General features: G+C 38.9%; 1 protein-coding gene across 1 annotated transcript in view; it reads right to left on the bottom strand.

Moving 5' to 3' along the window:
• Positions 1–14,107, bottom strand: part of DNAH8 (dynein axonemal heavy chain 8) — a 327,851-nt gene that overhangs the window by 14,916 nt on the left and 298,828 nt on the right. The window contains exons 89-91 of the mRNA XM_043591305.1: positions 10,646–10,802; positions 6,592–6,744; positions 6,324–6,513 (exon numbers count right to left, since the gene is read on the bottom strand). Coding sequence (XP_043447240.1) covers positions 6,324–6,513; positions 6,592–6,744; positions 10,646–10,802 — 500 coding nt within the window. The remainder of the gene's footprint in view (positions 1–6,323; positions 6,514–6,591; positions 6,745–10,645; positions 10,803–14,107) is intronic.

Genomic DNA, 14,107 nt, shown 5'->3' with positions numbered 1-14,107 from the left:
AGGCCTTTAGCCTCAGCCGTTGTCTCTCTCTGTTCTCTCAAAGAACCCCCATTTAGGGTGCGTGGGTGGCTCAGTCAGTTGAGCTTCTGACCCTTGACTTTGGCTCAGGTCATGATCCCAGGGTCGTGGGATTGAGCCCCACACTGGGCTCTGTGCTGAGCATGGAGCCTGCTTAGGATCCTCTCTCTCTCTCTCTCTCTCTCTCTCTCTCTCCCCCTTTGTCCCTTTTTCCTGCTATCTCTCTCTAAAATAAATAAATAAACAATGAAAAAAGTCCCCCATTTAGTCACCCCATCAGATCTGTCCCTTCCTCTTCACCTAGTTAAGGTCCCAGGCTCTCTCCCTTGGACTTGGTAAGAGTCTCATTGCTCAGAAGCTTCATACTCCAGTCTACTCTCTACCTTCTCCTGGGATTATCTTTTGATCTTTGATCTTTGATCAAATTGGATCAAAGACCCAATTTGATCCCGAATTGGGACTTCCAATTGCCTTTATGATGTGGCCTAAACTCCCCCAGGAGACTCCACACGCCAGCCTCACTGCCCCCCACCTCTGCTCCCCTCTCTGAACTCAGGCCATGCTGCTGTCCTTCTTTCCCTGGAGATGCCTTGTCTTTGCTCAAGTCTCTGACTGGAATGCCCCTTTCTCAAGTCCCTGCAAATTCTACCCCATTCTTCCTGTATAAAGCTCTTCTGGAGCCTTACCTTGGCAGAATTCATCTTCCTGTCCTCTGTACTACTATGGCACTTAGCTCTCACTGGGGTGAAGCACTTATCACATTATGTTAAAGTTGCTGATGGGTCTGTCTTACCAATCAGATTATGAAGCTCCTTTAGGGCATGAATTGGGTCTCAAATCTCTCTCTATTGAAAGCACCTAGCAGAGGGGCTAGCAAATGGAAGGTGGTTAGACAATCCTAATTAAGTTAAGTGCTATTTCTTCAGGCCCTCAAGCCAGGAATTACCTGGTGACAACTCACTCAAATTGAGGGCTGGTAAGGAGGAAAGAGACACTCATAAGTAGACACATGAAATCCGAGAACCATAATAAAAATGTTTCCTCCCCAAATTCAATGGAAAATCTGGGAGAAAAATAGATAAGTGAAATCTGGGAGCTGTCCTTTACAAATATAAAGCCTATTGACACAATAATATACTATGTATAGTTTTGTAAGCTCATAAAAACAGCCATGGTTAGTGTTTTAAATTTAGAAAATGTTAAAATACTTAAAAATGCATGAAGTGAATTAATGTATGTACACAGGGGACAATTAAAGGTATACTATTTGTTGAAGTATTATTTATACAAAGAAAACTGCGTAAATAAGTGTACAGCATGACGAATTTTCACCAAGAGAATACAGCCATGTAACCAACATCCAGATCAAGAAATGGAACATTCCTAGGCCCCCAGAAGCCCCTTGTGCCCTTTTGCAATCACTGCCCTCTCCCTCAAGGGCAACCACTAGCCTGACTTTTAACACCATGGATCTGTTTTGCCTGTTTTGATTCTTTGTGTAAATGGAATTATACAGTATACATATATCACAATGTATACAGTATAACAAATTGCAATGTGTTCTGTTTGACTTCCTTCACTTGAGATTATTTTATGAGATTCAACCATATTATGAGTAGCAATAATACCTCTTAAATCTGTATGTGTAAATTAAATTGTATTACAAGTGGACCTATAAGATGCTGAACTGTAAAGAATCCAACATTACTTTATTTTGGCCAAGAATTACTTGAAGTAGCTATGAAACTAGAAGTCAACCTCAAGAAAAAAAATCTGCCAACACCACAAATACATGAAGGTTAAATAACATGCAACTAAATAATGAATTGGGGGGGGGGGTCTCTCCACCAAGAAGACCTAACAATTGTAAATATTTATGCCCCCAAATTGTAAACACCCGGATATATATGTCATTTAAAAACAAACATAAAGAAACTCATTGATAATAGTACAATAATAGTAAGGGACTTTAACACCCCCACTTAACAACAATGGACAGATCATCTAAGCAGAAAATCAACAAGGAAACAATGGCTTTGAATGACACACTGGATCAGATGGACTTAATAGATATATTCAGAGCATTTCATCCTAATACAGCCAAATACACATTCTTTTTGAGTTAACATGGAACATTCTCCAAAACAGATCACATACTGGGTCACAAATCAGCTCTCAACAAGTACAAAAAGACTGAGATCACACCATGTGTATTTTCAGAACAACAATGCTATGAAACTTGAAGTTAATCATAAGAAAAAAATGTGGAAAGACCACAAATACATAGATATTAAAGAACATCCTACTAAATAATGGATGAGTTAACCAGGAAATTAAAGAAGAAATTTAAAAGTATATGGAAACAAATGAAAATGGAAACATGACAGTCCCAAACCTTGAGATGCAGCAAAGACAGTCATAAGAGGGAAGTATAAAGCCATCAGGCCTACCTGATGCAAGAAAAGTCTCAAATACACAACCTAAACTTACACCTAAGTGAGATAGAAAAGAAATAGTAAATAAAGCCTAAAGCCAGAAGGGAAATAATAAATATTAGAACAGAAATGAATGATATAGAAACAAGCAAAAACAACAACAACAACAACAAAAACACAGTAGAACAGATCAGCAAAACTAAGAGCTGATTCTTTGAAAGAATTAGTAAAATTGATAACCCCGTAACCAGACTTATTAAAAAAAAAAGACCAAAATAAATAAAATCACGGATGAAAGTGGACAGATCACAACCAACACCACAGAAATACAATCATAAGAGAATATTATCAAAAGTTGTACGCCAACAAACTGGGCAATCTAGAAGAAATGGGAAAATTCCTGGAAACATACAAACTACTAAAAGTAAAACAGAAGAAATAGAAAATGTGAACAGACCCATAACTAGCAAAGAAATTGAATCAGTAATCAAAAATCTCCCAACAAACAAAAGTCCAGGGCCAGATGGCTTCCCAGGGGAATTATATCAGACCTTTAAAGAAGAGTTATACCTATTCTTCTCAAACTGATCCAAAAAATAGAAATGGGAAGAAAACTTCCAAACTCATTCTATGAAGCCAGATTACCTTGATTCCAAAAACAGACAAAGACCCCACTAAAAAAGAGAATTACAGGCCAATATCCCTGATTAACACGAATGCAAAAATTCTCAATAAGATACTAGCAAATCAAATTCCACAGTATATTAAAAGAATTATTCACCACGATCAAGTGGGATTTATTCCTGGGCTGCAGGAGTGGTCCAATATTCACAAATCAATCAGTGTGATACACCACATAATAAAAGAAAGGATAAGAACCATATTATCACTTCAATAGATACAGAAAAGGCATTTGACAAAGTACAACATCCATTCATTTTAAAAACCCTCCACAAAGTAGGTTTAGAGGGAACATACCTCAACATAATAAAGGCCATATATAAAAAAAAAACAACCATAGCTAATATCATCTTTAATGGAGAAAAACTGAAAGCTTTTCCTCTATAGTCAGAAACAAGACAGGGATGTCCACCCTCAACACATTTATTCAACATAGTACTAGAAGTCCTAGCCACAGCAATCAGACAACAAAAAGAAACAAAAGGCATCCAAATCAGCAAGGAAGAAGTCAAACTTTCACTATTTGCAGATGACATGATACTCTACATAGAAAACCCTAAAGACCCCACCAAAAAAACCTGCTAGAACGTATACATGAATTCAGTAAAGTTGCAGGATGCAAAACCAACATACAGAAATATGTTGCATTTCTATACACCAATAACGAAGCAGTAGAAAGATAAGGAATCGATCCATTTATAATTACACCAAAACCATAAGATATGTAGGAATAAACCTAACCAAGCAAGAAAAAGACCTGTACTCTGAATACTATAAAACATTGATGAATGAAATTTAAGATGACAGAAAAAAAATGGAAAGACATTCCATGATCATGATCATGGATTGGAAGAACAAATATTGTTAAAATGTCTATAGTACCGAAAGCAATCTACATATTTAATTCAATCCCTTTCAAAGTACCAACAGAATTTTTCACAGAGCTAGAACAAGCAGTCCTAAAATTTGTATGGAACCACAAGACCCCAAATAGCCAAAGCCAATGTTGAAAAAGAAAAGCAAAGCTTGAAGCATCATAATTCCAGACTTTAAGTTATATTACAAACCTGTAGTGATCAACACAGTATGGTACTGGAACAAAAATAGATACCTATATCAACAGAACAGAATAGAAAACCCAGAAATGAACCCATAATTACATGGCCAATTAATCTTCGACAAAGCAGTAAAGAATATTCAGTGGGGAAAAGACAGTCTTTTTGACAAATGGTGTTGGGAAAACTGGACAGCAACATGCAAAAGAATGAAACTGGGCCACTTTCTTACACCATACACAAAAATAAATTAAAAATGGATTAAAGACCTAAATGTGAGACCTGAAACCATAAAAATCCTAGAAGAGAACACAGGTAGTAACCTCTTTGACATCAACCATAGCAACTTCCTTCTAGATATGACTCCTGAGGTAAGGGGCACAAAAGCAAAAATAAACTATTGGGACTGCAAAAAAAAAAAAAAAGCTTCTGCAAACTATCAGGCAACCTAAAGAATGGGAGAAGATATTTGCAAATGACATATCTGATAAAGGATTAGTATCCAGAATCTATAGAGAACTTCAACTCAGCACCCCTAAAATGAATAATCCAATTAAAAATTGGGCAGAGGGCCTGAATAGACATTTTTCCAAAGAAGAAATATAGGTGGCCAACAGACACCTGAAAAGATGCTCAACATTACTCACTGTCAGAGAAAAGCAAATCAAGACTACAATGAGATATCACCTCACACCTGTCAGAAAGGCTAAACTCAACAACACAAGAAACAACAGGTGTTGGTGAGGGTGTGGAGAAAGGGAAACTGTCTTGCACTGTTGGGAATGCAAACTTGTACCACCATTGTGGAAAACAGTATGGAGGTTCATCAAAAAGTTAAAAATAGAACTACCCTATGATCCAGCAATGGCACTACTAGATATTTACCCAAAGGATACAAAAATACTGATTCAAAGGGGCACACTTGCACCCCAATGTTTATAGCAACATTATCTACAATAGCCAAATTATGGAAGCAGCCCACATGCCCATCAACTGATGAATGGATAGAGAAGTTATGGTATATGTATACACAATGTAATATTACTCAGCCTTCAAAAGGAATGAAATATTGCCATTTGCAACAACATGGATAAGGCCAGAGAGTATCATGTTAAGCGAAATAAGTCAGTCAAAGAAAGACCAATACTATATGCTCTCACTCATATGTGGATTTTAATAAACAAAACAAATGAGCAAAGGAAAAAGGGAGAGGCAAATCAAAAAACAAACTCTTAACTATAGAGAATAAACTGATGGTTATTAGAGGGGAGGTTGGTGGGGGGGATGGATGAAATAGGTGATGGGGATTAAGAAGGGCACTTGTGATGAGCAGCAGGTGATATATGGAAGTGTGGAATCACTATACTGTACACCTGAAACTCATATTACACTATATGTTAACTAACTGGAATTTAAATAAAACTTTAAAAAATAAGAATTACTTGAAGTAAAATTATCCATATTGTAGTAAGGCAAAAAGTTGTTGTGTCTCTGAACTTTATGAATTCAATGAACTCCACAAATTTGTAAATCCAAAACACTAACTTTAACCATAGTGGGTTTTATTAGCTTACCAAATTATGCACAATTTATTATGTCAATAGACATCTGGTTAGTAACTTAGTAAAAAATACTTAGTAAGAATTTCTAGAGTGAAGGAAGAAATGCAGCAGAATCACAAAGCACTTTTTCAGGGGATAAAAACTGAGAGGGGGCCGAGTCTAGAAGTCCACTAAATGCCACATGATCAGTTTTGAAATCAGTCTAATTTCCTGCAACCTAGAAAAATTTTTGCATGTTTTGGTGCTTCATGTTTGACAATTTCACAAAACATTTAAAACTAAGATCTGAATAAAACTTTACTATTTCACATGTCCTGACCACAGGCTTGCTGAAGTAGGTGAGAAGAAAAATGGAAGGTTTGCCTCCATATTGTGGAAGCAATGGTAGAATGAATTTCAGATTGAATTTGCAGAACAATTACAGAAGGATCATCTGTGTTCCCCATCCTTTGAAAGCCTATGCCCAGAACTTAGCAAGCTGTACCTCTGTATTATTATATATCATACATATTCATCCCACAGTGCAACTACCCTCACCTTCCAACTTTACCCACTCTCCTATGAGCACATACCTTGTGGATTAAAGAAACCAGTCATCCAAAATACATTGGGCCTCCCCTCAAATATCCAAGTAGAAAACTGAGTGTTTCTTTCCAGAAGTTCAGTGAACCAGAAGCCCAGTGTGGATGAATCCCAGGACACTCTTTTCCAGAGCTGAGGTATGCGAGCATCATACATGTTGTCCAGGGCGTCTCTCAAATTCTGAAAAAGGTAAAGTTAAAATATAAGAACAAGAGAAATCAGCAGAAGAGGGAAATGACAATTGAGATAATAGCTCACCTCACTCATAATGATTGTTCCCTCAATGGCCAATTTTAGATCACTCAAGCTACTTCGAAGTATTGAGATGACTCTTTGCATTCTGTCAATTTCTTGTCTCAGAAATATGTTCATTGAATTAAGATGTCCCATCTTGATCAAACGAGCCTTCACCTTAAAAAAAAAAAAAGCATACAAGAAATGAATTTCTAAATTTCTTTTATCATCTGTTATTTCTCTTCCAATGATCTCTCCTTTCTCTGTTCTTTTTCTTCCTCTGGATATATCTCTACCAAATGGATTCTAAAATACCTTTTGCAGAACCAAACTTGCCATTAAATTCCCCATTTTCTGGGCCTCAAAAACTACTGTTCAACTAAAATGATTTTTATTTCCTATTGATTGTACTTAGTTGCTAATTGGAAATGTACTTTAAAAAGCTGAAATAGAATTGTACCTTTTTTCCCTTTTAAATGATTAAGTACTAAGTGTCAGTTAAATATTCCTTTGCAATCTAACCTTTAAAAGAGTACAGTTTGGAATATTTTTTTCATAATGCTTACAGAGTTGTTATTAGAAATGTCACAGAAAGTTAATACGGACAAAATCTTTACAGAGCAGTTACCAATGAACGATTGGCTGCAGTGTCCTAAGATCATTGTTGCCTTGGCCAGGGCGACTAAAGAGAGCCTTTCCTAATCTAATCAATGAAAATATTTGACTTCGTGGGAGAGCCATTAAGCACCTGTCATTTGTTATTTTTGGGGTATATCATTTATTGACCATTTTGAAGAGATCAATATAAAAGCATCTGGTTGTGGGAATAATAAAATATAACAATTATTGGAAAATAAGCCAATATATATACACATTTCAATTTAGTGTCCTATGCCCAAGAAAAGATTGACTGTGAGTCCTGGCAAGAGCTCATATAGAGATCTGAACTTTCTGCTGGCCACTATCAAAGAGATGCCAGTACATGAGGGGTAAGGATAGGCACATGGAGTGGGAGAGAATTTAGACTGATGTACCAGTCTGCAGAATCACCAGAAAGCCATTCAACTGTAGGTTCTCTGCTGGAGATGCCCACTGCCCCATCCTGAGTCATGGAATGTTAGAGACGATGGCCTTCAAGTTCATCTGTTCCATCCTTCTCATTTTACATGCTAGGTTTGCTAGCATGGTGCTAAAGTGTCCCACTGAGCAATGGACACCTCTGGTTTCCTGCAGTTGGGCCACTTCTAGTGGGTGAAGGATGAAAAGGGGAAGCACAAACTCAGGCAAGCAGTGATAGAAAAAGGAAGAGCCTGGGTGGGAATATCTGGGCAGGCAGAGCGAATGATATAAATCCCAGTCAAACATGCCAGTGGAGGTCCCTAACCCACTCACCATACTAACCTTCAGGCATTCTCTCAAGTTCCTGGTTCTAGAACTTTACATTTTTGCAGGCTCCACTGCCTCATTCTCAGCTCAGGCCCTTCAGCCTCCAGTGGCTGAAGAGCATATATATTACCCCCTTTAAATCACAACTACTGTGTAGAAATTCACACTGACGGAGAAAGGAAATTATGGAAATACTTTTGCAACCCCCATATGTGGGAAATTAAGCCCAGGTATTGGCTACAACGTCAAATCAACAGGCCAGGTAGGTATTTTTTAGTATGCTAACAGCCTCAAACAAATTGCCTTACCCTACTTACCGTTTTAAAGGAGAAACTTCTTTTGCAATAGAGTCAAGCTTAGGAAAAACTTAACTCTTGAAAATATAATTTTAGTACTGATTTTATTTTGAGTATGGTTATTGTTCCAGCTCCAAATTATCTTTTTACTAATAAGATGAAAGATTTGCTGCAGTCTTACATAGGATTTTCATTATATTTCTGGGACCAAGTAGTCTCTTCTTCAGTAATGTGGCTCCATTTTTACTATGAAAGTCAATAGTATAATTATATTTCAATTTATAAAATTCACTTTACAGCCACATTTTCAAGAACAAATCTCTCTCTTCAGTAAAATAAAGGACACTAAAAGGTAAGTGATCTTGAAAGAGGAAGCAGTTTTAGATGCCTCAGTACAAACTCCTTCCCATTTAGCAACCCACCTAATGACATCCCTCACACTCAGTTCCTGCTAGGATGTTGCCAGCACAGAGAACTCAGAGGAATGGCCCCAACCAACCCTGGACACCTCAAATTATCCCAAGATCTTAGAAGCCTCCTCTGGTATACCAGCCTGTGGTCTAGGCATCTAGAGTGAGTTTTATTTCACTTCCACATACCAATTTTTAAAATCTCTGAAGGCAGGTTTTATGCCCCATCTGTTGAAAGTATATTGTATCCATTAAAAAAATATTTCCTTCCCTTACTATATCTGTCTCTATGTGAAGCAACTGCTTTCAGTATCTTGGCCAAATGTCTTGGTACTTATCTACATAATGGAAACAAAAACTGTTTTAAGAATGAAGAAAATGGGTTTTTTTTTGTTTTGTTTTGTTTTGTTTTGTTTTGTTTTGTTTTGTTTTAGTTTTGGGGGTACTCGCTGCAGTGGGAAGCCTGTAGCTCAAGGATCCTAAGTGTTCCCAGCTGACAAGTTCATTTTTCCCAGACTTGAGGAAGCAGGACAGAGTAGACACAAGACCACAGTTACACTAGCACTAGGGCATTAGCCTCTCACTTCTTGGTTGAAGAGCTAAACTTGACTCAGCCCCATCTGGGGCTCAGGTGAGGCTCTGCCCACCAGCAGTGAGGAGAGGACACTGAGAACAGCAGAAAGGAGGCCCTGGATGGCCAGAGGACACAACCCTGTCTTCTTGCAGGAAGAAGACCAAGTTGGAGGACTTTTCACAGAACTTTCAACCACCCAGAAATCTCACTATAGTTAAAGAGACTTTTTTTTTTTTAAATCAGCAGTTCTCAAAGTGTGGCCTGGGACCCCTGAAGGCCCTGAGATCCTTTTGGGGGTCCACAAAATTAAAACTATTTTCATAGTAATACTAGGATATCACTTGACTTTTTGACTCTTCTTCTCTCAGGAGTATACAGTGAAGGTTTCCAGGGCTACAGGACATGTAGTATCACAACCATGTGGATATGAAAATCCACCTGCCTTCTATTAAATGAGACATTAGAGAGATTTGCAAAAATGTAAAATAATACCATTATTCTCAATGAATATTTTTATCTTGGAAAACAGAATTATTTTTTTATGTTTATTTTTTGAGAGAGAGAGAGAGAGAGAGAGAGAGAGAGAAAGCATGAGCATGGGAAGGGCAGACAGAGAGGGAGAGAGAGAATCCCAAGCAGGCACTGCACTATCAGCACAGAGCCCTATGTGGGGCTTGAACCCACGAACCAGGAGATCATGACCTCAGCGGAAATCAAGAGTCAGATGCTTAACCGACTGAACCACCCAGGCTCCCCCGTACTTACTTTTTAATAAAAATGTTATTTATGTTAACATGTAATGGGGTTTATTACTCTTATTTAACAATAAACTAATACATATTTTTGAAATGTCTCCATTTAAATCCCTAATATATTAAATATCAGTAGTTATAACTCACATTAACAAAAGCTGTTTGGGTCCTCATTTTGTAAAGGGGTCTTGAGATTTTACAAAAAAATTGAGAAAAACTTATTTAGATTAATAAGCAAACAACTGTGAGGTTCAAGAAGTAGAAAATTATTGCCATTCACACCGGGAGTGAATTCGTTTAAATGGTCTGCTTTCCTATTACCTGACTGGGAGGATTGTGAGACTACAAGGGACAAAAACAAGGGGTAAGTTCAAAGAATGGACAAAGCCTAGATGGGTAAGATATCTTGGTATCAAAAGACACAGGGATGGAGAAGGGTAGAGAAAAGGTGATTGAAAGAGAAAGTGGAGTAGAGGGTAACAAAGAAAAGTGCAGATCATAATTTGCAAGATGCCTGAGAAGGGGCAAGGAAGGGAAGGTCACAAGGGTAAAAGAAGGAGTTGCAAAGGAAGTGGAAACGAGCAGAGAGGGAGGTCCCAGGATCTCCCTCAACTTTGTGGAACCCGAAGATAGCCCTGTACACACCAGGGCATGGCTTACCTCATGAGGAATGTAGTCAGGAGGCAGTTTGCTCAGCATATCTTCAGATAGTCTATAAACGATGGCTTCCCGGGTCTCTCCGACTCCCCCTCCACTCTCTTTGGGTTGAATGTTGGTAATTGTTTCAAGAACAGCAGAAGCAGTGTTACTCTGATACCTGATAAAAGAGTGAACTGTTCAGAATGTAGCAGGGAAATGTACCTTCAGAGATCATTATTAAAGCTAAAATGAACTGATACGATCACTTCAAGCCACACCGAGAAAAAGGAGGGGGGTGGAGGGAAGGAAACTTTATAATCAACCCACAGGAATGAAAAAAAGTAGAGATTCATTCTGCCTGCTAACTATTGCCTCCTAACAAGACATGGAGAACATTACAGAAATGAAAGGGTCTCCATCTTCAGAGAAAGAGATTCCACAAATGTTCTTGGCAACCCAAAGCAGTACTATCCAATTTTGCTTGTCACACTAACCTGCAAACCTCATGCTGGACAACCAACACACCTCCTTTTATTTTCTCCCACTTAAAGACTGGTCATAAGAATCTATAATTATATGGTAATTTGTTAGGTCAAAGAGAATCACTCATAATTCCTCTGTGAATTACAAATTATTAACATTTCATTGTTTTTTTTTTTCTGTTTTGTTTTCTCAATTTACCACTGGTTTTATGATTTCCAAAGTAATCTATTGGCATCCATCTGCTCCACCAGTCTAAAAATCCCACTCATCTTTAAAATCCATGTGTCCAGGGGCACCTGGGTGGTTCAGTCGGTTAAGCATCTGACTCTTGGTTTAGGTTCAGGTCATAACCTCATGGTTTGTGAGTTCGAGCCCCACATCAGGCTCCATGCTGACAGTGTGGAGCCTGCTTGGGATTCTATCTCTCCCTCCCTCTCTCTCTCTCTCTCTCTCTCTCTGACTCTCTCTCTCTCACAAGTAAATAAACTTAAAAAAATTAAATTAAATTAAATTAAAATCCATGTACCCAAATAAAGATTTACTATGTACCAGGCACTGAGCTAGGTGCTAGAATATGGTGGTGAACAGGTTCCCCCCGCCCCACCTTGGTGCCTTTCTCTGTTTAGTGGAAGAGGGGTGCATTTGTCAATACCACTTTAATACCTGATGTGGGGGAACAGAATAGAATGCTTTAAAAGAGAATAGTCTGTCTGTGTCTCTCCCTTGTTTTTGTTCTCTCTATATCTCTTCTAGGTCAACCAGAGGCTCTGAAGGGTACAAACCTAGTTTTTGTCTTGAAATGGCTGGGCCTAGGGGCGCCTGAGTGACTACGTCAGTTAGGCGTCTGACTTCAGCTCAGGTCATGATTTCACAATTCATGAGTTCAAGCCCCACATCGCGCTCTGTGCTGACAGCTCAGAGCCTGGAGCCTGCTTCCAATTCTGTGTCTCCTCTCTCTCTGCCCCTCCTCCCACTCATGCTCTGTCTCTGTCTCTCTCTCAAAAATAAATAAATATTTTTTAAAAAATTAAAAAAAAAAAGAAATGGCTGGGTCTGGACACACAGATGGTGTGTGTGCATCAGTGTGAGAGTCAGTAGGATATTAAAGTCCCCTACTATTATTGTATTGCATTGTACTATTGTACTATTGCTGTATTGCTGTCAATATCTCCCTTTTGGTCTGTTAGTATTTGCTTAGGTGCTTATAAGTTGGGTGCACAAATATTTACCAATGTTCTATCTTCTTGTTGAATTGACCCCTTTATCATTATGTAATGACCATCTTTGTCTTTTATTACAGTCTTTGTTTAAAAGTCTATTTTGTCTGATGTAACTACCCAAGTTTTCTTTCAGTTTCCACTTGCATAAACCATCACTTTCTGTTCCTTCACTTGCAGTCTGTGTGTGTTCTTACATTTGAAGGCAGCACATAGATGTGTCTTTTTTTAATCCATTCAGCTACTCTATGTCTTTTTTTTATAATATGAAATTTACTGTCAGATTGGTTTCCATACAACACCCAGTGCTCATCCCAACAGGTGCCCTCCTCAATACCCATCACCCATCCTCCCCTCCCTCCCACCCCCCATCAACCCTCAGTTTATTCTCAGTTTTTAAGAGTCTCTTATGGTTTGCCTCCCTCCCTCTCTAACTTTCTATGTCTTTTGATTGGAGAATTTAGCCCATTTACATTTGAAGTAATTATTGATAGGTATGTGCTTATTGCTATTTTGTTAATTGTTTTCTGATTGTTTTGTAGTTCTTCCCTGTCCTTTTCCTCTTCTGCTCTCTTCCCTTCTGGTTTGATGACTTTCTGCAGTGTTATGTTTAGATTCTTTTCCCATTATCTTTTGTGTATCTACTACAGACTTTTGTTTTGTTACCATGAGTCTCACATATAACAGCCTATAAATATCACAGTCTGTTTTATGTTGACAGCCAATAAGTAAATAAGGCCTTTTTCACAGGAAGACTGAGGTTGTGTTTTGGTCTGCTGCATGTGCCATGCCTTGTGGGAGGAAGCCTATTAAGAACTGTCCTTCTAATTGTTTCAGTCCTGTGGGGCCCAGAAATGCAAGCGATCCTGGCCACTAGAGCTAGGCATGCAGGAATATCCTCTGTGTGGAATGTCTGCTGGCTTTAGCAGGGCTATGGGAAAAACTGGCCTACCAGCTTTAGCAGGGCCTACCAGCTTTAGCAGGGCCACAGAAAAGCACTGGGGTTCGAATATCCCTAATAGCACTAGTAAGGCCAACCAGTGTCACCATGCTTAGTGATAGTCCCAACAGGTCCCTGCCTCTCTTGCAGATGCCTTAAGATTAGCAGGTGAATCTCCTTCACATATGATCTAAGTGCTTTTCAAATGCTGTTTTTTGCTCTGAATCAAGGGATGAGTGAGTCTGCATGAGAGCCCTGCTCTTGATTCCCTACAGCCCTTTGGGTCTTTGAGACATAAGCCCCATTGGTTTTAAAAGCCAGGAAGTTTGGGGTCTGTCTCTCTGGTACAGGTCCCAACAGCTGGAGTACCTGATGTGGGGCACAAACTCCTTGCTTCCCAAGGAGAAGCTCTGTATTTATGAGATCCCTCTCAATGATGTGTCACTGTGCCAGGGGCAGGGTTTTGGGTGAGACAACATCTGTGCCTCTCCTATTCATCTCAGTGTAGCTCTTTCATGCTTCATTGTGGAGCAGCTACTCAGTTTTCAGGTCTTTTAAAGAAGGAATTGCTTCATATGTAGCTGTAGATTTGGCGTCTCTGTGGGGGTAAGTTAGTTCAGGATATTCCTATGCTGCTATCTTGAACTTCCTCTACCTGTGAATTCTATCTATCGTCTATCTATCTATCTATCTATCGAAAGAGAGAAAGAGTAAGGCAGGGGCAGAGGGAGAGGGAGAGAGAATCCCAAGCAGGCTCCATGCAGACCCAACATGGGGCTCAATCCTATGACCCTGGGATCATGACCTGAGCCAAAATCAAGAGTTGGACACTCAACTGACTGG

Source organism: Prionailurus bengalensis, chromosome B2 (genome assembly GCF_016509475.1).
Source record: "Prionailurus bengalensis isolate Pbe53 chromosome B2, Fcat_Pben_1.1_paternal_pri, whole genome shotgun sequence".
Taxonomy (NCBI): domain Eukaryota; kingdom Metazoa; phylum Chordata; class Mammalia; order Carnivora; family Felidae; genus Prionailurus; species Prionailurus bengalensis.
Note: the sequence above shows the minus strand (reverse complement) of the source record. Positions and strands in the feature narration are given on the sequence as shown.